The 23,539-nt window shown below is 39.6% G+C and overlaps 1 protein-coding gene across 1 annotated transcript; it reads left to right on the top strand.

Moving 5' to 3' along the window:
- The first annotated feature begins 216 nt into the window (after nucleotides 1-216).
- szrd1 (SUZ RNA binding domain containing 1) lies at nucleotides 217-21,270 on the top strand. Its single transcript, XM_052039211.1, has 4 exons — nucleotides 217-385; nucleotides 5,265-5,314; nucleotides 9,932-10,180; nucleotides 14,119-21,270. Exons 1-4 carry the CDS (start codon nucleotides 335-337, stop codon nucleotides 14,219-14,221), a joined length of 453 nt encoding a protein of 150 aa, XP_051895171.1. The 5' UTR covers nucleotides 217-334; the 3' UTR covers nucleotides 14,222-21,270.
- The last annotated feature ends 2,269 nt before the right edge of the window (nucleotides 21,271-23,539 follow it).

Here is a 23,539-nt window from a genome sequence, read left to right as displayed (position 1 = left end):
CGGATCGATTGCTATGGCCGGGGCTTCCCACCGCCGCCAGCGCGCATGCGCCTGAGCCGGGGCACCCTACTCCCCTCCCCGGGCGACGCAACCCGCCCTCACTGGCGGCACCGCGCATGCGCCTGAGCCGGGGCACCCTGCTCCCCTCCCCGGGCGACACAGCCCGCCCTCACTGGCGGCACTGCGCATGCGGGACACTGCTGCTCCCCCGGGTACCTTGGTGCCGTCTTCTGCGGCTGCGCATCTCTGGCTGGCTGTGGTGTGCGGCTGCGCGCAGAGGATTTTGCGCCTGCGCTGTACGGCCCGGGGGGGGCGAGTGAGCTGAGCAGCTAAAATGGAAGATGAGGAAATCGCGGATAATTGGGAGGAAGCAGCCGATAGTGGGGTAAGAAGCGTGGGCTGAAACCGTGGAGAGACCGGGACTTCTTCACACTCGGGGCCTCTTAGCCTATTGAGGTGGTTAAATGGTGTTCTCAAGGCCGGAGAGTTGGGCAGGAGCAGTGTGTGTGCAACAGTTAAAGGGTCTCGGTGAGTGTCGGCCACAAGTGTGGGGGCAGGCAGCAGGGCAGCGGCATGTGTGTGTGAGAGAGAGAGAGGGAGAGGGAGGGAGGGGTAAAACGCTGAGGACAGGCAAGGCCTGGACCCAGGCCGAAAAAGCTTGGGAGTCGCCACCTTCTCCACAGAGAGCGAGTGTTGGCAATGGGAGGGAGACTAAATACCGTAACATGCCCAGAAAAGGCATTGGAAGCGAGTGATGCGGATTCCAGACCGATGGAGGTAATGTATCCACTGCAGTTGGAGGCGCGCACTTTGCTGGCAACTCTCAGCTGTGGGCAGATAGATTTCCCCCAACTTCTACTTGGGGAAAGATAAGGGGATAATGGTAATGCAATTTTTCCTAATTAGAATATGTGAAATAGAAAGTTGAGCATCTCAAGTCAAATTATGGTATAGTAATTCTATTGGACATCAATGGTTTTGAGTATTTTGACACTGAGAAACCTGTGGAATTCAATGGATAGGAAATCAACACTGCTAGGATTCTGAAATAAATGAACCTTTTCCATGTTATGTAATGATTTAAAGGTTTTTTTAAACTGGAATGAGAATTCCGTTTCTTCAGTGGGAAGGCTAAGTAGATAAACAGTACCTTTTAACTTCCTCAGAAGGAGTAGACAAAGATTAAACTTTCAATGTAAGTTGCACGAAAAAACAGCAATGTGTTTGTGATGGTTTAGAAATGGATCTCATGGAATTTCTGACATTGCTACCTTTTGTAAACAAAAATGAGTAGCATAGCTTACAACCTTTAAAATTTTCCAGTGAAGTTGTTTTCAGCAGTCATCAGTAGTGGAAAAGGGTTTAAGTATTAACTGACACATTTACATTAAAATGAGAAAAAGCAATATTTCCAAGCTGGCAGAAAGGTAGCTAAATTGAAAAAATTAACAGCTTTAAATTTTAAATTCTGACCACTCTGATCTAGTGGCATATAGAAAAGTTTGATATTGTATGTCTGAGGAGTTGCACGTAACTTAAAATCAAGATAGAAAGAACATAGTATTCAGAGTAGTGATCTCAATTATTTGAGAGTTTTGAACTCATCCTTGGAGTGTTGTAGTTTCAAGGACAGGTAGAATTGTTTTGTAGTAGTGCCCTCCATTAGATGTGTCATTGTTCATGTCCAGAAGATATTGCAGTAGATCTGTTTAATACTGCCAGCAGCAGTGTACTTTCTAAACTGAAGAGCTTGAGTGAATGACAAAAGCATGTGAGGCAGCATGCCACAGGTATGGAAAGAAATATAAAGGCAAGAAAATAAATTCCAGGATTCTGAGTCTCTAGAAGAGAATGTATTGAGTGTGACAGTATGTTATAACATATCCTGTCACCTTGATTATTGAAGAGAATTTTCACAGATAAAGCACTTCCAAAAACGTTCAGCTAAGATGTGACTTCTGAGCTCGCAGGTCTTTTCAGCAGTAATCACAGCACCCAGTTGCACAGTTTGGCGTAAGTGGTAGTGTGTGCTCACCTTCAGTGATCTCCCAGCAACCTACACAACTTCATCTCAACAAAGTTACCAGCTTTGAAATCAATAAAACAGATTAAGTGCACTCTTGAGACTGCTCCATTTGAATTTTAAAATCGATAACCATAGTGCAAGCAATGTGGCATCATGGTTTTCTGGTGGGCAATCCAGCGGGCTGGAAGTAAAAATTATATTTTTCCTCATGTTTGCAAGGCATCCAGTTATAGTCTTATTTCTGTATCTGCAATATTCCTATTGGGGTTCTTGGGAAGGGGTGGACAGATTGACAAATGGTGTTTTGTTGCCCTATCCAGGTTTCAAAGCAACAAGGTCTAAGGAAGGCAGTATAATGAAATTAAATATTTGGTATTGGTTTATTATTGTCACTTGTACTGAGGTACAGTGAAAAATTTGTCTTACAAACCGATCCTACAGGTCAATTCATTACACAGTGCAGTTACATCAAGTTAGTACAGAGTGCATTGATGTAGTACAGGTTAAAAAAAGAACAGTACAGAGTAAAGTGTCACAGCTACAGAGAAAGTGCAGTGCAATAAGGTGCAAGGTCGCAAGGTAGATTGTGAGGTCATAGGTCATAGTCCATCTCATTGTATAAGGGAACTGTTCAATAGTCTTATCACAGTGGGGTAGAAGCTGTCCTTAAGTCTGGTGGTACGTGCCCTCAGGCACCTGTATCTTCTACCTGATGGAAGAGTAGAGAAGAGAGAATGTCCCGGCTGGGTGGGGTCTTTGATTATGCTGGCTGCTTCATCAAGACAACGAGGTAAAGACAGAGTCCAAGGAGGGGAGCCTGGTGTCTGTGATACGCTGGGCTGTGTCCACAACTCTCTGCAGCTTCTTGCGGTCTTGGGCAGAGCAGTTGCCATACCAAGCCGTGATACATCCTGATAGGATGCTTTCTATAGTGCATCGGTAAAAGTTGGTGAGAGTCAAAGGGACTAATAAGTAAATGTGGCAATTTAAAGTTTCAGACATTCACACCTATGCGTCATCTGTTCTTTCCAGAGATGTTGTTGACTTTGTCATTGATTCCAGCATTTTGTTTTGAGTTCCAGTGACTACAGTTTTGCCTTTTCATTACTGAACATTCCTCATTTCCTCATGGATATTGAATGTGCAGAGGAGCACTGAACATAATGGTTTCCATAAAAATAGAATTGAAATGTTGCAATAAAAAAAGAGAAATAACTCAACCACTTGGCCACAGTTTTTCTGTTATCCTGTAAAAGAATTGTTAAAGAGGAAATATTTTATTTCCGGATACAAGGGGATGCATTTTATAGAACTGAAAGACTTGGCATGCTTTATAAACAATTTCTTTTCTCAAGTGCAGTGACTTGTTGAAGGCAGTAAAATCCTGCAAATGCAATTGAATGAATAGCTAATTAATCTATTTTGGTGATGTTTCATAATGTTATGCAAAATACCAGAACATCCCTCCACCAGTTAGTGCCATGGGATCTTAAATAACTGTCAAACCCGTGAGATGTGGCCTTGGTTTAATGCTTCATCTGAAAGGACTGAATCTCCAACAAAGCAGCTTCCCCATTGCTGTACTGCAGTATCTGCTGCATTATCTGCTCAGATTCAGTAGTGTATTGAATGTACAATGTTTGGAATCTGCAATGTGTGCTGCATGTTACATGAAAAGGTGTTTGGTATGAAAGATGTGGCTGAGCTTAGAGGCAGTGGGATAAATTGTAGAAATAAATCAGATAAACTGGCCATGTAGTCAATTAGGAGGGGATGGGGCTGCTATATGGAACATACAGAATTATGCAATGCTCATAGCATGAGAGGCCATTTTGCCCACTGGGTCCGTGCTGTCATTTACAGAGTAACTTGCTAATTTCACCAGATGGCTCCTTCTCTTCAGCCTTACAACTTTTTGTTTGTCATATGTTTATCCAATTCCACCACAATGGAACCTGCCTCCATCACGTCCACTGGTAGTGCATTCCTGATTCCAGACAACTTGCTGTATAAAGGGGGAAAAAAGGCTTTCCCCTTAATTTTATAGCTGTGACCTCTAATTCTTAACTCCTCCACCAATTGGAGCCACCTTCCATCATCCACTCTGTCCAGACCCCCCATCATTTTATATACTTTAAGATGTCTCCTCAGCCTTCTCTATAGTTCCTCATCCTAGGAACCGTTCTTATGGAACTGTATTCAAACCAATGAATGAAATGTAGTAAAAAATTACAAAATAATGTATTGAAAAGATCTTGTGTTGATGTTTGTTTATTATCAGGAGAGACTAATAACAGGTGAGTGAGAAATGACAAGCTTCTGTTTGGATCCAATACCTGAGATTTAGTAATGTTTACTTTTTCCTCTATACCCCACATTAATATTTTAAAAATGCGCGTGTGGCTATTGACCAAGCAAAGACCCAGAATGACTATTCACACCTCCACTCTGACCCTGCTCAGTGCTTGAATAACCAATGTGTAAAGCAGCAGCTCTAATCTGATGGGCGGTTGACGTATTAATGAATTATTTTGTAAAAAGTTAATGCAGAAGTTTAGAAAATCAGATTTTTTTTAAAGTGAAACATCAGTGTGCTGAAACTAGTGACCTTTTGGTCTTCGTCACATCTGGGAATCGGTGATTTAAGGGAACAATTATACCAACTCCAGAGTTGCCGTTGGGCTGAAGCCCTAGTGTGAGGGCCTGACTTAAACTGAAACTGAGCAAAGTGAGGACCTTCGGAGTCTGATTACACCTCAATAAGCTCCATTCACGATTACAAATAGTGCCATATGAAGTTGAGTACACTGCAGAGAGACCTGGTAAAGATTTCCCGTAACATTCAGGAGGTCTACAGTATTTTAACAATCCAAGAAGCAAGTAATTAAAGCAATGTTATTGCTGGCCCGATACCTCTTTCATTTTCTATCTTAAAATGAGTGTAAATCAAAATGCTTCTATCAAACTGTCACATATATACTCCACCTTGGATATAGGCTCTGTGTCAATTTTGATTACGACAATTGGCAGCTTAAACTCTCAATTTCCTATTCCTATTTCCTCGGCTCTGTTTTCGCATCTTATTTGCTGGACTGCTTAATGTATTTTTAAATGCAGCAAATCCTAATTTTAATTTTGAATGGGCCCTTGTGTCCATCTGTTTGGACCTGGTTGTTCAACTGATTATTGTTCTACCGAGCACCTGTATTCATACTTGCATGTGATTCCTTTCTTGCAGGAAATTGACCGACGGCTGGAAGCAAAACTAAAGATCCAGCAGAAGGAAAAGTAAGAACTATTTTTGAAAAATTGCTAATAATTATTTATTGGCTCCCTCTGATGGTTTGACTGGTAATTGCCTCATTCTGTAAAACTAATGAAAGTACCAGCTTCTGCCCCAGTCACTTATTCTTAGCTGGTATAATACTGTACAAACAATCTCTTCTGCTTTTTAAAGCTTACCTAACATAGTTTTCCCCAAAAATGTAAAGCTTTTTGCCTCTGTCTCAGAGGGTTGCTCTGATAATTTGTTTTTCATTAAAACTGCTCCTCCTAGAATGTTTTGCCATTGCTGTTCATTAATTTAATTTAATAGTCTTTGGGTGTGAACCATGGTTCATTTGGTAGCGTTATTATCTGAGTGGGAAGGCTGTAAGTTCAAGTGCTGTTCTAGAGACCTAAGCATAAAAATTTTGGCTGATGCACCAGTGCAGCAATGATGAACTGCTGCTGTGTTGAAGGTACCATTTTCGTTTGGATGAAACATTAAGCTGAGAACCCCTGCCCTCGATTGAACAGGAAAAAATTCCATGGCACTACTTTTGAAGAAGAGAGTTGCTCTCCTTGATGTTCTCACCAATGTTTATCTTTGTTTGCTTTTGTAATATTAATTATAGGTCGTATGACACTCCATTTTGTGCAAATTTGCTGTTCACAATTGGCATCCATATTTCTTACATTATAACTTGACTATTCAAAAGTACTTTGGCTGTAAAGTGATTTAGGATGTAAATTTGTTTTGGCTTTGCTTCGTCTTTTGAGTACTGTATTTTTATCAATATCGTAAACTTTTGATGTGCCTCCTTTATTCTTTCTCCATGTGGTGAGAACTGAAAAATTAGATGTGGGTTGCTGGAAATTTAACTACATGGAATACACAGTGGGTAAAATCTGACTTGCTATGCTGGTCTTTACAGTGACATAGCCTGCTCGTTCTTCTCATTGTCATTCATAAACCCAATGAGGCTGAAGTGTTGATATCTGCCAGAAAGGAGAGCAGCAGATTTGTTGAAGGGAAGCATTTTAGCAAGGCAATTATTTTTGAGTACTGGTTTCCAGATGGGGTCTTCTGACTTGGGTATCCGCTTGCAATACCTGCAAGTGAGTTTCCGTAAGAATTGTTGCTGGTTGGCAGATGAGAGTAAATGTAGTTGCCAGTGGCCACATAATGGATTATCGATCCTGAGGTAGTAACTTCAAGACTGCATCGAATGTGGGCATGGCATTCAGATGAAGCATTATCTCGTCGTCTCTTTTAGTTCAAAAACTTCAGTACATCTGCTTGAACATGATGTTCTCCTCTGAAATCCATGCTTAATATTCTTTATTGGATGGGATTGTCTTGAACCTGATATGCTAAGCAGACCTGCTCCAGGTGGAGCCCATCTGCTTGGACTTGCATTTTCCGGATACGTGGGGATGAATGAGCTGATCGTTTGCACCAGAGAGGTGTTATGTGAGGCTATTGAGGATCCAATGCTGTGTAGGCCTTGGGTATTGGCTTGCCCCTTTATCACTTATCTTCTATTGAAATATCTCGACTGACAGTGATGATTGGATTGGACTTGGGTGCAATGGTTTTTGCTGTTGAAGTTTTTGAACCAGGATTTGGTGGTAAACCCCAGCCCTTCTTACCATGTGCAAGAGAGGAGGCGGTAAGGGAAATATCAGATGGAAATTCTTCTCCAATTTAGTAAATTGGGAACTTCCACTGGATTTTTTTTCTGTTTTGTGCATTGTCTTATGTCAACTGGATGCAAGTTGTTGCTTCGTCTGAATTGTGACAATGCATGCTCTTTCACAGATAAAGGTCAGTGGGTAGGGAGGGATAATGAAATTCCACACAAATAGTCTTCTGCCACACCCATCTTGACAATGAGGCAAGTATCAATTTGCCCAGTTTGTGACACTAGTGCATCTGGCATAAGTTTATGCTGCACCTTCTAGGATTTGAAGACTTGCATAGACTCTGAGTAAATATTTTGCTACTGCCGCATTGGTGTCAGACTTGCCTTTCTGATGTGAAGAATTTTGTGCAGAGTAGAAAACAGAGTTCTTGCATAATCTGGGCCAGCTTCTGCAGTCATCTTCTTAGGCAGCCCCTTGGGGTTGAGGATGACTTGTTTCCACTGCAGTCTCCCTGGCTCTGATGTAGCTGATGAAACCAAAGTGGGATTTGCAGACTCTGCTGCAGCTGGGGCTGAAAGTACTCAATCGGGCAAGCAGGTGGATTGAATGGGAGGTAGTACTCATTCCCCCCATGAACTTCTGCATACTGCTGATGAAAGACTCGAGGCCCTTTGCCATTCTGAATGAGTAGTCATGTGGTGTGGATGCTTTCAAGGAAGCTTTGGAAGCATTCTTGAATCGGAATAGCATAACTATTTTGGGAGTCTTGTGCATCAGAGCTAGTTGAGTGTAATTGGAACCTCTGTCCTGGGGATGTTGACCTGGGAGAGGATGCTGCTGTTCACTTGTCATTGGATTTGGAGGATTTTGCTAGACCACTTTGTTGTGCTTCAGTTCTCTGAAATGTCTGCAATAGGAGATGTCTCTAAAGTGTAAAAGAGAGCAGGGATTATTGCTTCCTTGTAGACCACATGCTTTGTGTGGTGTTTGAGACTTTAAACACTTTCCCTCAGGCAACCAAAGAGTGTGCTGGAAGAAAGGTCTTGCCTACTGAGAACAGATTGAATGTTTAGGTGTAAGGAATGTATACAGAAACAGCTCATTATGCATTGGTAACTATCAGTGCGTATAAATTAGCTTGGAAAAAATATTTGCAGTGAATTGGAAAGGTAATGATGCATGCACCTTGAGTATTATTTATGGAGGAAGGGTCCCTTTCAAGCATTATGTGAAACATTATGACTCATAGTATTGATAATGATTGGAAAAGGGAAGTGGTTCTAAAATCAGAGGTTTACTCAACTGGGAATGTCAGTGGTTAGAAACTGGAATTTTTTTAAAAACCCAAAATCAAAAATTGTGCTGATAGCTGATCGTTGTCCTTTAATTGCACTTGTTGGAAATCAAGCTTCTGTGTGGAAAATGGTCTACTAATAACAATAGAATCCTGTCCCTATGTCCAGAAGGTAGTCCACTGTCCAATAGAAAATAATAGTAAATAAGATACAGTAACATGATATCAACACAAAGCGCTGGAGGAACTCGGGAGCTCAGGGAGCATCTATGGAGGGAAATGGACAGTTGACGTTTCGGGTCAAGACCCTTCAACTAAACAAATCTTTCTACTCATACTTCCATCAAACAACAATCTGGCAGCCAAACCCAAATCTCTCTTAATCATTGGATCAACAGCACCCTCAGATTTATGTTCATACCATGTTACTGTACATTATTTACTTATTTTCTACTGGACAGTGGACTACCTTCTGGACATGGGGACAGGAATCTATTGTTATAAATGACAGATGAAGTCACTTCAAAATGTATAAATGCCAGAAGCTGAAATTAAATAATAACTTGCGCTGCTTGTCAGCATCTCTACTAACTCTTCCAATTATCTTCAAATTGTCAATTCTGGGTGAACAGAAATTTCTTTTAACTTGAGATAGTGACTCAAGTTATCATCCTTGGTCATTACTGTAAACTCCATTTCCAGGACACCTTCTCAAATTGAACCAGATTACAAGTTTAGTATCAAATGACCCCAAGATGAGTTTTAGAGCAGATGTAACAAGGCTTTCATTAAGACTGCATATCTCCACCTTTTTAATGTTGCTGTTTTACCTCTGCCTCTGCTTATTTGATTCTGAAACTCTTCTATGTCCTTGTTAAATAAAATTGTTTTTAGCCAGCATCTGTGCTTACTGACACGTTGCACCCTCGTCCTTAATCCCTCCATGACCCAGTTTGCTCTCTCTCCCATCCTTGACAGCCTATGACCCTTGTGAATTTACACCCCTCACTTCTAATTCCTTGATCATCAACATTTTATTTGCTTTTCCATGAGATAATGGCTGGATGATTTCAGTTGCCATGGTCTTGTGATTTTCCCCTAAATTTAATTTTCTTTTTAGATGGTCCTTGTTTGTTTCTAATCTCTTGTGAAAAGCCTTGAAGTTTTGTCATGTTAGAGTCAGAATATAAGTATATGTGGGATATTATGATACAGAAGATATTGAAGTTGTATGGCACTGAATAGATGGATTTGTATCTTTTCCTGTCTATATTCATGAATGGAATGTCTGGAATGAGGTTGGAGATGGTCCATGCAGTTCTCTTGGATTTTGGAACAAATTGGGAGGCTTGACACAGAACAGGGACCTCCTGAATCTGTGCCTCAGCTTATCTGATTTGGAAACTCTCATCCATGCTTTTGTTAACTATTAATCCAACTGAGCCAATGGAAATGCTTTTGTTTTGGTTATTTTTTTACAATTGTCCTCCTAGCCTTTTAAAAATGATGAGTACATAGGCTGCTGGTGGCATCAACCATTTCTTTACGTCACGTTTCCTGTGTTACCACAATATTTATTTCTCAGCATAGCTCAAGTCTGTGGTTCTGTTACATTCAGTTCTGCCATATTCTCTCTTTTTAGCATTTTATAAAGCATTTGAATGGATGTGATCAATCTAAATGCTCTTTTAATATTTAAACAGGAAATCGAAACAGGCACCTAAAGTTCCCATCGTCATACAGGATGACTTCCACCCAACGCCCTGCACCCCACCAATCCGCATTCTGAAGAGACCGACAAGTAATGGGGTGGTAAATACGCCACACTCTGCTACGCGGCCTCTGCCACAAGTCAAGTCACTGGCTCAGAGAGAAGCTGAATATGCAGAGGCACGGAAAAGGATCCTTGGGAGTGCGAGTCCTGAAGAGGAGGATAAAGCCAACCCTGACAGGTAAACACAAGGCATTTGGAGCACCCTTCAGCATGTGATTTTTGTTTTTTAAAACTCTGCAAAGTTCTGTGTTTATGATCTTGTAGTAACTGATTCTCAAATTGAGCTTGATTTTCATTATGAAATTCATAATTTTTCAGTTTTATCTCATGCAAGTGACTACCTGAGATGAGGTGTGCAGTAAAGAGGGTTGTCTTCACAAATTTATGACTCCTATAACAGGTTTCTGAGACCTGGACTACTTGCAGCAGGCATCTCAGGGCACTGGAAAGATACCACCAATGCTGTTTCGGCAAAATCACAGGGAGGATTAGCAAACCATCGTTGGTGTTCTCTCCTGGGCCAATACCCCCAGTGTTGAGGCCATAGTTACAGAGTCGGTTATGTTGGGCAGGCCACATTATTTGCTTGCTTGGCACCTGACTCCTGAAACAGATGTTTTATTCTGAACTTTATCATGAGAAGAAATTGAGGAAGTCAGAGGAAAAGGTTCAAGGAGGTGCTCACAACATCCCCACTGACTCCGGGGAATCTCTCTCCCATTACTGTTCAATACTGGAGGAGGAGCATTTGGGATGACGTTCAAGGCCATTAATCAAGACTATGCAGGGAAACTCCATAAGTGGCAGAATGAGCAGACCACCTCCAAACTACCCACTCACCTGACCTGTCAGCCACCGCCTGCCCTTACTGCGAAAGTCTGCAATTCCCACAAAACCAGGAGGAGCTGTGTCTTTATATCGATGAGCTAAGTATTGAAGATATTTGCTGTTTCGAATAGAGGCATCAGTTTGTTCAATATCTTGTTTCAGATTTCCTCCAAAATTTTGTACTTTTATAATTATCTTTTGGTCTGAGCATATTGTGTGTCTGTTCACCCTCGGGAAGGAATTGGTCTTAACAGGTTTACTGGAGGATCATTGGGAATAATTCCCAATGCCAAAAATAAGGAAGGGGGAGAAAGCCTGTTTAGTCAGTTAGTTGGTAAGATCTACTGATGGGATGGGTGGTAAGGCTAGCCATGTTTCTTAATAAAGCTCTTGAGTAGAAATGTTTTTGGAGCATAACAATATCGGTTAATTGAACAACAGATGATCAGTCCTGAACCTATAAGTGACTGGTGTCACCAGATGATCTATGAAGCTTATAATCCCACATACTGACTTCTGCTGGAACGTGTATGTATATGGACAATGAATGAGAATCAAATTAAATTTATCTGTGTTCTCTGAAGTCAAGTAACCAGTTGGTGCAGTTCTCCTTCAGATAGCTCTTCTGAATTCGGGGAGTAATTTCTGGCTAGTGGTTCAATATACAGTAACTCCATGTATTTTGAAGGATAGTGCACAGACTTCCCCTCCCAGTAACAAAAAAATGAAGATGGCTGCAATGACATACATCCCTTGTGGATGTAAAAACTTCTATATGTAATGCAGCTTATTTTTCAGTTTGTTAAAATAAGTTGAACCAAACACTCCAGACCCTGGCTCCAGCTACAAATCTACCCACTTTCCTCCGCCTGTGTTCCCGACCCTGGCTCTGGTCACACACATCTGATGTTTGGCACATTGACATTTACTCCTTGCCAGCACAACATCAAATACAATCCATCTGATAGCAAACAGATTTTGCTGGGCACCACAGGAGAGGGCTTTGGAGGACTGGGTGAGGTTTACCAACATACCAGTAATACATGATTGACCTCATGAGTACATGTATCTACAGACATAGGTCAGCAGATAACATGGACATAGTGTACATAAATAACATAATCTGGAAGTGATGATATCATCTGTTCCATTTTTCAAAATACTAAGGTGGGGAATTAGTCTTCCTAATGATTAGTGGAACCCAATTGCTTGGGGGAACTGAGATTACAATTTATAGAAAGTATTCTACGTCAGTGATATTGAAACAAAATAGCTTCCTCTTCATTGCTGTATGTGGTTAGGGATAGGGAGAAGGTACAGAAGGATGCCCAAGGAAAGATTTATTATTTTAAACAACCTATTGTTGTATAATTGAAGAATAGTCTAACCTTCGCCATTTACTGATGAAGAGAATCTCAAAACAGGTTTAAAGATGTTGATGGGGGGGGGGGGGGGTGGTGGGAAATGTGAAGTGTCCTTGCTGTGATTTTTCTGGCAAATTACAGCCTCAAATGATCTTTCTATGTTGAAATAGTGGATAGATGTGCTAGTAAGGTTACCATCACCACATTCCAACTTTTATTTTTGTTCCTTTCAAGACATGAACATAATGTATTATTTGCAAATGAGAACTGGGCAAATGAAGTAGTTAATGCATTTTCCAATATTAACTGTGCTGTTTGGTCATGGAATGTATCTGTAAATAGGAGCTAGGCAAGCTGCTGTTAAATTTTCTGTGTGTACCACTGGATAAAGCTCCTTTATGTTGGGGATGCTGTCTAAAGATTGAAGAAAGCTTTTCATTATGGGAGTTGATGAGTTAATCCTTTGCCCAGCAGCGATTCATACCTTTTTGAAAAACATGTTGGCTAAATTTGATATGTGGTGAACAAACTGTTTTGCAACCTATCCTTCAGGTGTGTGCCAAAGCAATTGTCATAGAGTCATAATCATACAGCACAGAAATGTGTTTTTTTTGGCCCACTACGTCCATGCTGCCCACTGTACCTACCTACACTAATCCCATTTTTTCTAACGTTAGGTCTGTAGCCTTCTATGCCTTAGTGATTCAAGTACTTGTCTAGATGCTTAAATGAGACTATCTGACTGCACCCCTTCAGGCAATGCATTCCAGACTCCAACCACCTGTGAGGGAGGGAAAAAATTCCCCCTCAAATCCCCTCTAAACATTCCTACCTCTCATTTTAAACCTCTGCTCTCTTGTCTTTGACACTCCCTCCATAGGAAAAAGATTTTTGGTATCTATGCTGTCTATCCCTGTATAATTTTCTGTAGCTCCTATAAAGCCATGCCTCAGCCTCCATTTAAGGAGAAACAAACCCAGCTTATCCAGTCTCTTCCTACAACCATAATGCTCCAATTCAGGAACATCCCGGTAAATATCCTCTGCACCCTCTCTACTCCAATCGTATACTTCCTATAGTACAGTGACCAGACCTGCACACAATAGTCCAGGTGTGGCCTAACTAATGTTTTTATAAAGCTGTAACATGTCAGCCCAGCTTTTGCAGTCTGTGCTGCCTTCACCTTATCCAGCTGTGCTGCCACTTTCCAGGATCTGTGGACTTGCACCCCAAGGTCTCTCTGTTCATCAACACTCCATACAGCGTTACCACTTACTGTGTACATCATACCATATTTGCCTTCCCACATTTGTCAGGGTTAAATTCCATTTGTCATTGATCTGCCTAATTTTCCAGCTGATTCCAAAAGGAGTTGAAGCTTGAGGCTTGTGAAGGGGAGAGAGGTTGTGCTGAGCTCATTGCTGCGTTAATGTTCAACCAGATTCCCTTCCCTCCAAGGTTGTCTCATCTGTCATTGCATATTGTGCTCAAAGTAAGCATTTTCTTTAAAAAAAATCTTTCATGGTTTGATATAGAAACCCTCATGCAAGTAGACCCTTGCAAGAAAGCAAGAATATGATGACTCATGTACAGTTATGGTTGAATTATGAAGCTAGTATTCATGCTATTTAAATGTGATGGATGTTGGATGGAGTCCAGGCTGGACATCCCATAATGTGCTGCTGTTATGATGCACTTGGTGAAATATCCATGTGTTAATAAAGCACGTAGAAAGTATTCAAGAACCTATCAATGTGCATTGCACAACCCTGTTGGGATCAAAACCATTACTGAACCGACTCGTCATTTAAATTGACCAATGAATCTACTTTTCTTAGTTATAGCAGTATATAGTATAAAAACAACAATAATAATTTGACATTATCTCCTGTTTCCTTCTGATATTAAACCTTTTGTTTTTCAGGCCAACCAGGATCACCCAACTGGAGGAGAACAGGCAGCAGAGCAGTATAATTCGACAACCCCTGGGTCCTGATGGTACACAAGGCTTCAAACAACGCAGATAAAACGTGCGCCAGAGAGCGCGCTTTATAAAACAGAACTCTCCATGACTGAGCGTGCAGTGTTGGACAGAGAAAACGGACTCAAGCAGAGGACCTGATCTGCTTTTCTTGCACTGTGATCCCCCTTTGCTCCGCCCACTGTGACCTTTCTCCTTGCGCACTGTGACCCCTGCTCCGCCCACTGTGGTTGGCACACTGCTGTGAGCTCTCCAAGGAAACCATGAAGGGGAGGTTTCTTGCAATCAGACTGGCCAAGAATATATTGTGTGCCATTTCTAATCAGAAATTTGCTCCAGCAATAATACTGTTTAAGAATGTTCAATAGTTTATCTTTTAATTTCAGGAAAGAATTTGACTATGTATTAGTGATGGGTGCTGTTTTCTCTCATCATACACTTCACAGGATTGTTTTGGTTTCCTTTCATCTAATCCGTTACTGCAGGATAGTTGCTCAAGGCTAATTACCTTGCGAAAGCAATGTCAAAAATCCATCAAATGCATCCATTTTAAAATTATTTATTTTGCATAGTATTTAAAATGTCTTCAAAGCATCTATTCTAGAGAAACAGGACAAGAACATAAGATGGTCCACGAAAAGATTGTGGACAACAGGCTTGGGCTGTTTGGCACAGCAACCATGAGATGCACTATGGAACACAACTGCTGTGTCAGTGGCCTGGTGCGCAGCCAATTCCTGTCAGATTCTTGTCCTCCCTTCGATAGTAGGAGCACAAGTCTGTTGAATAACGGAAAACTGGTCGCAGAGGGGGGGAGTGAGAAAAGAGAGCGGCTCTAATAGTGGCCATGAATGTTACTATATCTCACACCTGAAAGTGCTTAACTGCAGCATCTCAATTCCAGGATTTAGTTTTAAATCAAAAACTCGTATGATGGTGAGATTAAAATATGGCCCATTAGGGTAGCACTTAAGGTGTTAACTGCATAACGTTGTAGTCATGTGATCTTATTCCAGCACTGCCTTATGCTCAAATTCACCAGCCATGCTTTGTGCGTGTTGGTTTTTGATATAACCTGCAGGATAGGTATAACTTGCAGTAGTAGAAAATCTCTTTTTTAAGAGGATGTTTTGGCAAAGGCCATGCTTATAGTTAATGCTGCTCCCATTATGGTTCTGTGCAGAGCAGTCATATTGTCAGAAACTGGGCAGGTTTTCAGAGATGTTCTATCTGACAGTCTCCCCAGTTTTATGAAGAGGAAGAAGAGAGAAGGACAGAAATAAATGAAAATTTTAAAGGGAAATAAAATGGTTTCAATCAAATTAAATGTTCCTAGGGGCAAGTTGGAAGGGTTTGAGGCCAATTAGTGGAACCTGAGGGTTTGGTACTTTGTCTCCTTTCTAGTGGTTGTGTGCGTCTGCATCCTGCTATATGACACTAAAGCAAGGTGTTGCAGTTATGGCCCATCACTAGTACATACTCTTAATATTTTTTCAAGGCATTGCCTTTATTTTCTACAATTTCTAGAAAACTGTTTCTAGATCCATCTAATGTTAAAAGGGCACGTGTGATTTTTGTTTCTTTTTGTGGCTCGCATGCGAGCTGATGCAGCCATCTGTCTTGTGTTTGCGCACATGCGCACGTGTATGTATTTGTATGTGTACATTCTGTGTATGTCTGCCTGCGAACAAAAAAAAACTGCTTTTTGTGGGGGATGGGGATGAGATTAATGAATTTTGGTACATTTCAACCAGTGCTTGGAAAAAGAATTAGCTGCCTCACTCCTGAACAGCTGCTAGCACAGCCAGCCTTGCATTTTAACAGCCATCAGATTATTTGACTGAGGCGCCTAGCTCAGCTCAATTGATTGGGACTGAGGTTGAATAGGCTTCAAATGCTACTAATAGTCATGGTTAAAAATGGCAAGATTTCAGGCCCTAAAGCTATTTTAAAATTTTTATAATGGCAATATTCAGTTAAACCTGGGCATTTGTTAAATCTCAAGCTAATGTATTTTTTTTGTGTAACTTCTTCCCAGGTTTGTTTGTAAATTGGTGCGATGTTTCCATGCAAATTGGTACATCAGTGGACTGACTGATTCTGATCCCTGGTGTTCATGAAACTGGCCTGACTGAAATGATTGCCTGACACTCATTTTGTAAATGATAAAGTAGCTGACCTCCCACTGGTTCTGTGGGTTAATGCACTGTAATGATGTGGTATTCAAACCAAAAAGGTCATTGTTTTAATGTAATTTTAACTCTACAATGGCCTGAGTGTACCTACAATAGGGAGGGAACATTTGATAAGGGTTTATTTTCCCTATTTGGATGTTCAGTAATCATTAAAAATCAGCAAGGAATGAATTGTATTCCTGCTGATTCTGTTTCCTGCCACCACCTAGTCAGGTAACCTGGTGTTCATTGTTCAGTACAAGTGTCACTTAGTCAAGGTAATGCCCATGTAACTATTTCTAGGATGAGGATGATGTTTTCAAAACAGATTGTTTAAGGTAAGTACTGGACAGGAGATTTGCATTCCTACGAAGAGGGGCAAATGTGTTTTTAAGCACAGGATCAGTCAAGCAACTATTATTTTTATAATTCTAACCAGGAAATGTAATCAGGTGTCTAGTGTTTTTAAAATCAAACTCTGGTTTTGTTTCTTGCAGTTATTGATTTCAAAGCCCATATGTTTGATGGTAAACCAAAAAGAGAACTGTACAGTGACGTGCATGTATCCTAGATTACTTCAGAAAGCTGGCACTGGTGTGAAATGCAGTGTGAAATAATGATATTTGTGGGATCTTATTGTCTTTGAGGGTCATTAATTGAGGAGAAATTTGTTTGCAAACACTGGTATTGTATGGGCAAAATAAAGTGACAGTGAAATCTGGTTGTGAAAGGACTCTGGAGGATGCCATGTTCAGTTTGTTTGGGTTAGAGGAATCAAAAATAGGCTGGAAGAACATTGCACACTACATACACCAGCATAACATGACCGCAGATTGAATCTGATCTAATAAACAAAATCCGGATGCCACCCTGCACGATTGCTGACATAATGGCATAAGGTCATCTTTAGGTCAGGGCTAGATCTAGGACTGTTTGTAGCACAGATTAAAAGATGGATTAGGGAAACGGACTGACATAAAAACCAAGTGAGATTTCTGAAAGATGTAACACGCAGGCAATGATAACGGGATCCACAAGGTTTTTGGCAAAGAATGGAGCAAGGCCTAAATGAACCTTTCGAGTGCATCTACATAAGGGTTGCCTTGTCTAGTTAAAGTGAAAAAAATGTTCATGTCTCTGGTTCAGAGATTCTAAAGTAGCATTCCACCTCCTCTCCAATTGGTTAAAACCTAGCCCTCCCCTGCACTGTCCCAGGCTGTGTTACTGAAATCAGGTCCCTGTTATGTTTGGAATTGTTGGCACAAAACTTGTTCTTTCAGGGCCTTCCAGAATTCTTTCCAGTAGGAATACCTCATTGGAAAGGGTATCTTGTTAAAGATCAGGAAACTGAACAATATACAGAAATGTTAACAATATTCCCAGATATCCAAAATATTTGTGGGTGATAATGTAATTATCAAGTGATGAGAGTTAATACTTGTACAATGAGTTGTATTTTGTTAATGTGGTGTGAGGAGGGAGTTCCATTTGCAGTTAAACTCTGGCCTCTTATGTTTATTAAACCCTGCTCACATAACACACTTCTTAAATCAAACATTGGGCTAATTCATAAGTCAAAAGTACCAAATGTGAGAGATCAGCTGCTAGTTGACAAACAGATGGGGGTGTGTGGATCCATGTTTTAAGTTTTGCAGCTTTTTTTTAAAAGAGTATCTTAATCAGGGCCACTTTGGTGACCAAATAAGCTAAATTCTATATGACGTCAAATTACTGGGTTTTCCTAAACTTTTGGAGATCAAATTTCATGCTCCCCTCCCCTGCACCCCACACCCACGGAAACCATAGTGTTTTAAATGTACTTTAATTACCAAGTTGATCTGGGCTCTCACTCAGCCAAATACTTATATACCTGCATTATATGTAACTTGGATTTGCTCTAGCATCTTGTTAAGGGTTTTTTTTTGTGGTTTATTTCCTAGGAAACAGACAAGTTGTAAAGTAATTTGGCAAACTAAGTGAAAATGGACCTTCCAATTTGTACTTTAACTTGTAGGTTGTTTATATTGAGTCTCATAATTTATATCTGAATAGAGTGAAACTTGGTTTTGGAACAGACTACAATCCTGCTTCAATTCAAAAGAAACAGTTAACATTTCTCTTTCCACAATAAGAAATGTTAACTGTTTCTCTTTCCACAGATGCTGCCTGGGTGTTCCCAACATTTTCTGTGTTTAATTTTAGATTTCCAGCGTCCTTTTGGTTTTACTTTCAATTCTGCTTTAATGATTACAATGGAACAAAATGCTTTTCTGTGGAATTTTTAATCTACTGGAAATAGTGGGATCTTCAATAATGTCATGAAAGGGCACTAAGTGCTGCAGTTATCATTGGTATTGAGGAAGCTTGAACTACAAAACTACATTGCAAAATCTTTGTGACGGATACTCTGGATGTGCCATATCCTGCAATTGGGAGGAATGTCCTTAAAGAATATAGAACCCTTTTGGTTGCATTCATTTTTTAGTTACTCCCTTGTATCTCACTTTTTGATAAAGAAATAATCTGCTTGTCCTAATATTTATAAGAATGCAACCTGGAGCAGTTTACTTTGCACAATAAATCTTGTGGATTCCTAATTTCAATGTAATTTTACATCTAAAGTCTGTTTCTACCCTCTTTTTGTCATTTGCCTCCCCCCAACCCTCAACCCCATTTTGCTATTGCAATAAGCCACCTAATTTGAAGCATTGGGATAATGCAACTAAGTGATCACTTGAAGAATTTCATTATGAGAAGTCATGCTTTGACACTTGTAGGTAGTCTTTCCAAATCCCACAGAGAATGAAACAGACTGGAATTTGGACAGAATTGTCCCAAATAGCTATTAGTCCAAATGCAAATCAAAATGGCTAGAAAGAACATCAAATCTGCCTATCTTGAATAAACATATCAAGATGATTGTTAAATTTAGATCTGTAGAATCATCCACTTGTCATTGTACCAGCAGGTCCTGTAGATGGTACCGTCACTGTGCTGAATGTGATTAATAGTTTTAGTTACTAAGCAATAGTAATATACTCTTGAATTCCATTAGTGTGTCAGTATATCTTGTCTAATAGAAGAAAAAGACAAGAAATCAGCCTAATATCCAAGCTTCTGAAATGATGAGTTCTTATTCGGATCATGTTGTTTTATCTGAAGGATGACATGCCACTTGTATGTAGTCTGTCAGATAAATGGAAAAACTTAGCAGTAAGCCTGATGTCAATCAAGTAAACCTAGAATATCGTTGAGGTGTTGCAGACATTGCATTTGTATCTAAAAACTGAACTGTAGGTGAGAGGGAGGACAAAAGGAGAAATGGGAAGGAGATAAACATTTACAAATTAGACTGATACATGAGCCTAGACCACTGATTCAAGGTTTTTTTTTACACAAGCAGCATCATTGTACACTTTCATTAGGTTTATACAATTGCTTTTGTGCAATCAAATGTCCGGTTTTAATTTGAAATTTTTAATTATCTAAACCAATCTCTTTAAACAACCCCTGCAGAGGTTCTTAAAAGCTGAGTGATTGGGCCGGTGAAAGGACCAATGATGTATGTCAAACCTGAAGGGTTCAAAAGTGGTATCTATCCTTGTTTATAAACTTGTATAATGGTTATTTTGAGAATATGCTGCTTTATTGCTATTGATTAGTTCCTTTTTTCATAACTTTTACAAAATACATCCTCCTCTAAAACCCTATCCAGGTTTCCAAGTCAATTCTGCTGTTGTTTCTAAGAAAAGGACTTGTCTTGAACTTGCCCTTGCCAGGCTTTCCTTATGTTGATTTTTGGTTTAGTTTATCATGCCTAATCTTGGTTGCAAATGTAGGCAAAATTCAGTATGTCTTCAGCTTTCGACTGATCCACATGTGGCATTTGTATATTATGCAAAAAAAAAAGCCACTGTCCATCAAATAGCATGTTCTTCTCTTGAAGGATTTAATATCTTGGTAGGTAGAGATGGATGGTTTTACTATGACTTGTCAAATCAATGTTTCCCTGGTAGAGACTGTCATACTTGGATAAGTAAGATATTTGTATGTTGCAAAATTTGAGAGACTTGATTTTCAGATTTACTGAACTTTCACAATCTGCTAGTTTTATTTTAATTGGACAGTACAGTTTGTGAATTCTGAAAGGGCATCATCTGGTTGGAAAAATAAATGTTTGACTATTATTTTGTAGGGATGTGATTCACTGCTCACTTGTGACTTTGTTTCAACCAAACCTGTATATCTTGAACTCCAGAATTATATGGTTGATCAGTTAGCATCTGAAAAAGATCTGTAAATATTTTGTGGGGCACTTAATCAGAATGGCTGTAGTGTCACCAAAGTTTCTAGGAGTATTTAATAAGAAACAGCCCCTTTAAGCTTGCAAAATGCCGATTTGATGAATGTGTCGATCAGGTTCTTGCATGCTGTTGCACTGTGGAAATGGTGCGTTCCTGTGCCATTTTGTTAGTGATGTAAACAACTGCTGGATGCCTGTCACACAATCTAAATGGAATTATTTTGTGTTGATTAGCAGGCATGATGTCTATCACTGTATTTTGTCATTATTTACTGACAATGTACACAATGTAACATTTGTGGGATTCAGTGTTAACAGCTGCTGTTTTTTTGGTTGAATTTATTATAGATGTTTATTTGCAGGAAGGCTGGGAAAGATGTGCAAATACTGTTTGCTTGTAAAACATCTTTATCTAAAATAGATGCTTTTGCTACTGCTTTCCTTTTAGTTATATTTTATCCTGTAATGTCATCTGGACTCCTTTTAAAGCAGCATTTTCTTACAGCATTCAGCAAAAGGAAAGTTCTGGTCTTTGATTGCTGAATATGATCTGTACAACTTCTGTTTATAACTGACTGGCAAAGTTAACTATATTTTGAGTAAAATTTTATAAGTTTAGTCTCAACAGTTTGGTCTTGTCACTGGTGTCCTCTGCTTGATTTGGGGTAATCTTCTGACAGTAAACAGGGCTCTTTTTTTGATGAATAGGACAGTAGAAATATAGGAATGCATAACCCACTAAGACTTTCAATGAAAGTCTTACTTACTGCTTTGGTTTGAATCCTTCACCGCATCTATTGTAGCTCCAATTTTTATTGGGTCTGATCCATCTGAACAAGGAAAAATAGCTTTGTTTTTTCCATTTAAACCACTTTGGAAGTTTCCTATTAAAAGTCTCTAATAGTGCATGAAAAGTTGACTCATTTCAAACATCTCCTATAATTTCCATGCCTTTTTTTTAAATCTGAATTTGTCTCCTATTTATCTCAAATGTTAGTGCAGGAAGACAGCAATAGCTTGCATTTATATAAAATCCCAAGGATCTTCAACATGTAAAGTATCAAACAAAATATTGCACCCTGTCACATGTTAGGACAGGTGACCAAAAACTTAGATGCAAGTGTTAAAGAATTGAAGAGGTTTAGAAATTTGAGATTTACTGGTTAGGCAACCATTCTAGCTGGGATGATGCACAATGTATTGTAACAGTTGTAAAACAACAAACTGCTGGAGGAACTTGGCAGGTTAGGCAGGATCTGTGGAGGCAAAGAGATGGTTGATGTTTTGGATCGTGATTCTTCCTTTGCCTCCACAAAACCTGCTTGACTTGCTGAGTTCCTCCAGCAGTTTGCTTTTGTTTTGCTCCAGATTCCATCTGCAGTCTGTTGTGTCTCTGTATTGCAAGTTACCTGAATTGCATGATGTAAAGCTGCCTTTTTAATAATTAATAATTAATTTAATAATTAATTTAATAAATAATTTAATTTGAGATAAATAGGAGACAAATTCAGATTTTAAAAAAAAGGCATGGAAATTATAGGAGATGTTTGAAATGAGTCAACTTTTCATGCACTATTAGAGACTTTTAATAGGAAACTTCCAAAGTAGTTTAAATGGAAAAAACAAAGCTATTTTTCCTTGTTCAGATGGATCAGACCCAATAAAAATTGGAGCTACAATAGATGCGGTGAAGGATTTCAAGATAGTTGAACTAAATTAATTTAAGGGTAGTGTAGGATGATAAAGATGATATTTGGAAGGTGGCTAAAAGCTTGGTTGAAGATAGGGTGGCATGCAAGTGAAATTTCATAGTTTAAAACCACCCAGCAAAGGAATTGCTCTGAAGGGAAAGGGGGTGGGGGGGAGGGAGAGAGAGGAAAGACAACAGGAATTAGAGACATACAGTAGTCATACATTAAGCAAAAGAGAGCCATCTGATCCTTGAAAGCAAATATTACCTCCAGGAGAGAAAAACTTCTATTGTAAAGCATTCAAGAATTTGCCATATGACCATAATTCATGCTTGGAACCTAAACATGATTGTTGCACTTTATTGCATAGAGACCATAATTCTGATATCTGGATTATTAAAAGACAACTGCAGTGTCCTGTCTGCTGGAGATCATCTAAATTTGCAGAGAATGTGGGACTTTGTGGTCTATGATGTGGTGATAGATGACCATAAATTAATATCTATTAATTGAATCATTTTCCTATGCATATTAAAACATTTTTGGCACTGAACGTTTTTATACAATGCTTACCAAAGGGTACCAATTCTGCAAAGGCTTTAAAAGGAAAATGGATAAATATGTAGCTGTCGGCTCCTACATAAGCCCACGTCTCAGACTTTTAAGGCAAAGTTGTAAGAGAAATCAGCAAAATCAAATCCTTTGGAGGGGAAATAAAAGTTTGTGATAGAATCATCCCCTGAAGCATTTTGACCAAAGTAAACAATTAGTACAGGACCATATTATAGTTTGATACAAGCTTGACTACTTCCATAAAGAAAAGTTTGCAAAAAAAAAGGCATCTGCCAACAAACAAAAGCCTAATCATCGGAAAGATGGCCAATGAATATCTTGATGATTGTGAAGATGCACCTGAATTTCGTAACTCCAAGGGCTCCTGATGGCAAGGATTGCATGTTACTTATTTTATGCAAGAAAATAGTACCATCAGGCCAGTATGTCCTGAGATTTTTTTGAGACCACTTCCCACAAGCAGAAAGAACCATACGAACACAGAAAAAGCAGTAGCAAAAGCAATTGTGCAACTGTGGCAGTCAGAACACATTGTTTTTGCTTCTGCATGAAGCCTTTGGTGACGGCCAAGAGGCAGCAAATTTCTAATGGAAGAGAAAAATAATCCAGATTATTAAAATGAG

The sequence above is a fragment of the Pristis pectinata genome, chromosome 26 (genome assembly GCF_009764475.1).
Source record: "Pristis pectinata isolate sPriPec2 chromosome 26, sPriPec2.1.pri, whole genome shotgun sequence".
Classification (NCBI taxonomy): Eukaryota; Metazoa; Chordata; class Chondrichthyes; order Rhinopristiformes; family Pristidae; genus Pristis; species Pristis pectinata.
The sequence above is the reverse complement of the archived record's forward strand: the minus strand, read 5'-3'. Positions and strand labels throughout refer to the sequence as shown.

Bases quoted from the DNA above. Each gene is read 5' to 3' on its own strand.
- szrd1 (XM_052039211.1), top strand. From the start codon at position 335: ATGGAAGATGAGGAAATCGCGGATAATTGGGAGGAAGCAGCCGATAGT. The intron at 5,315-9,931 runs GTAAGAACTATT...ATATTTAAACAG, and splicing joins AAGATCCAGCAGAAGGAAAA to GAAATCGAAACAGGCACCTA. The intron at 10,181-14,118 runs GTAAACACAAGG...TTTGTTTTTCAG, and splicing joins GATAAAGCCAACCCTGACAG to GCCAACCAGGATCACCCAAC.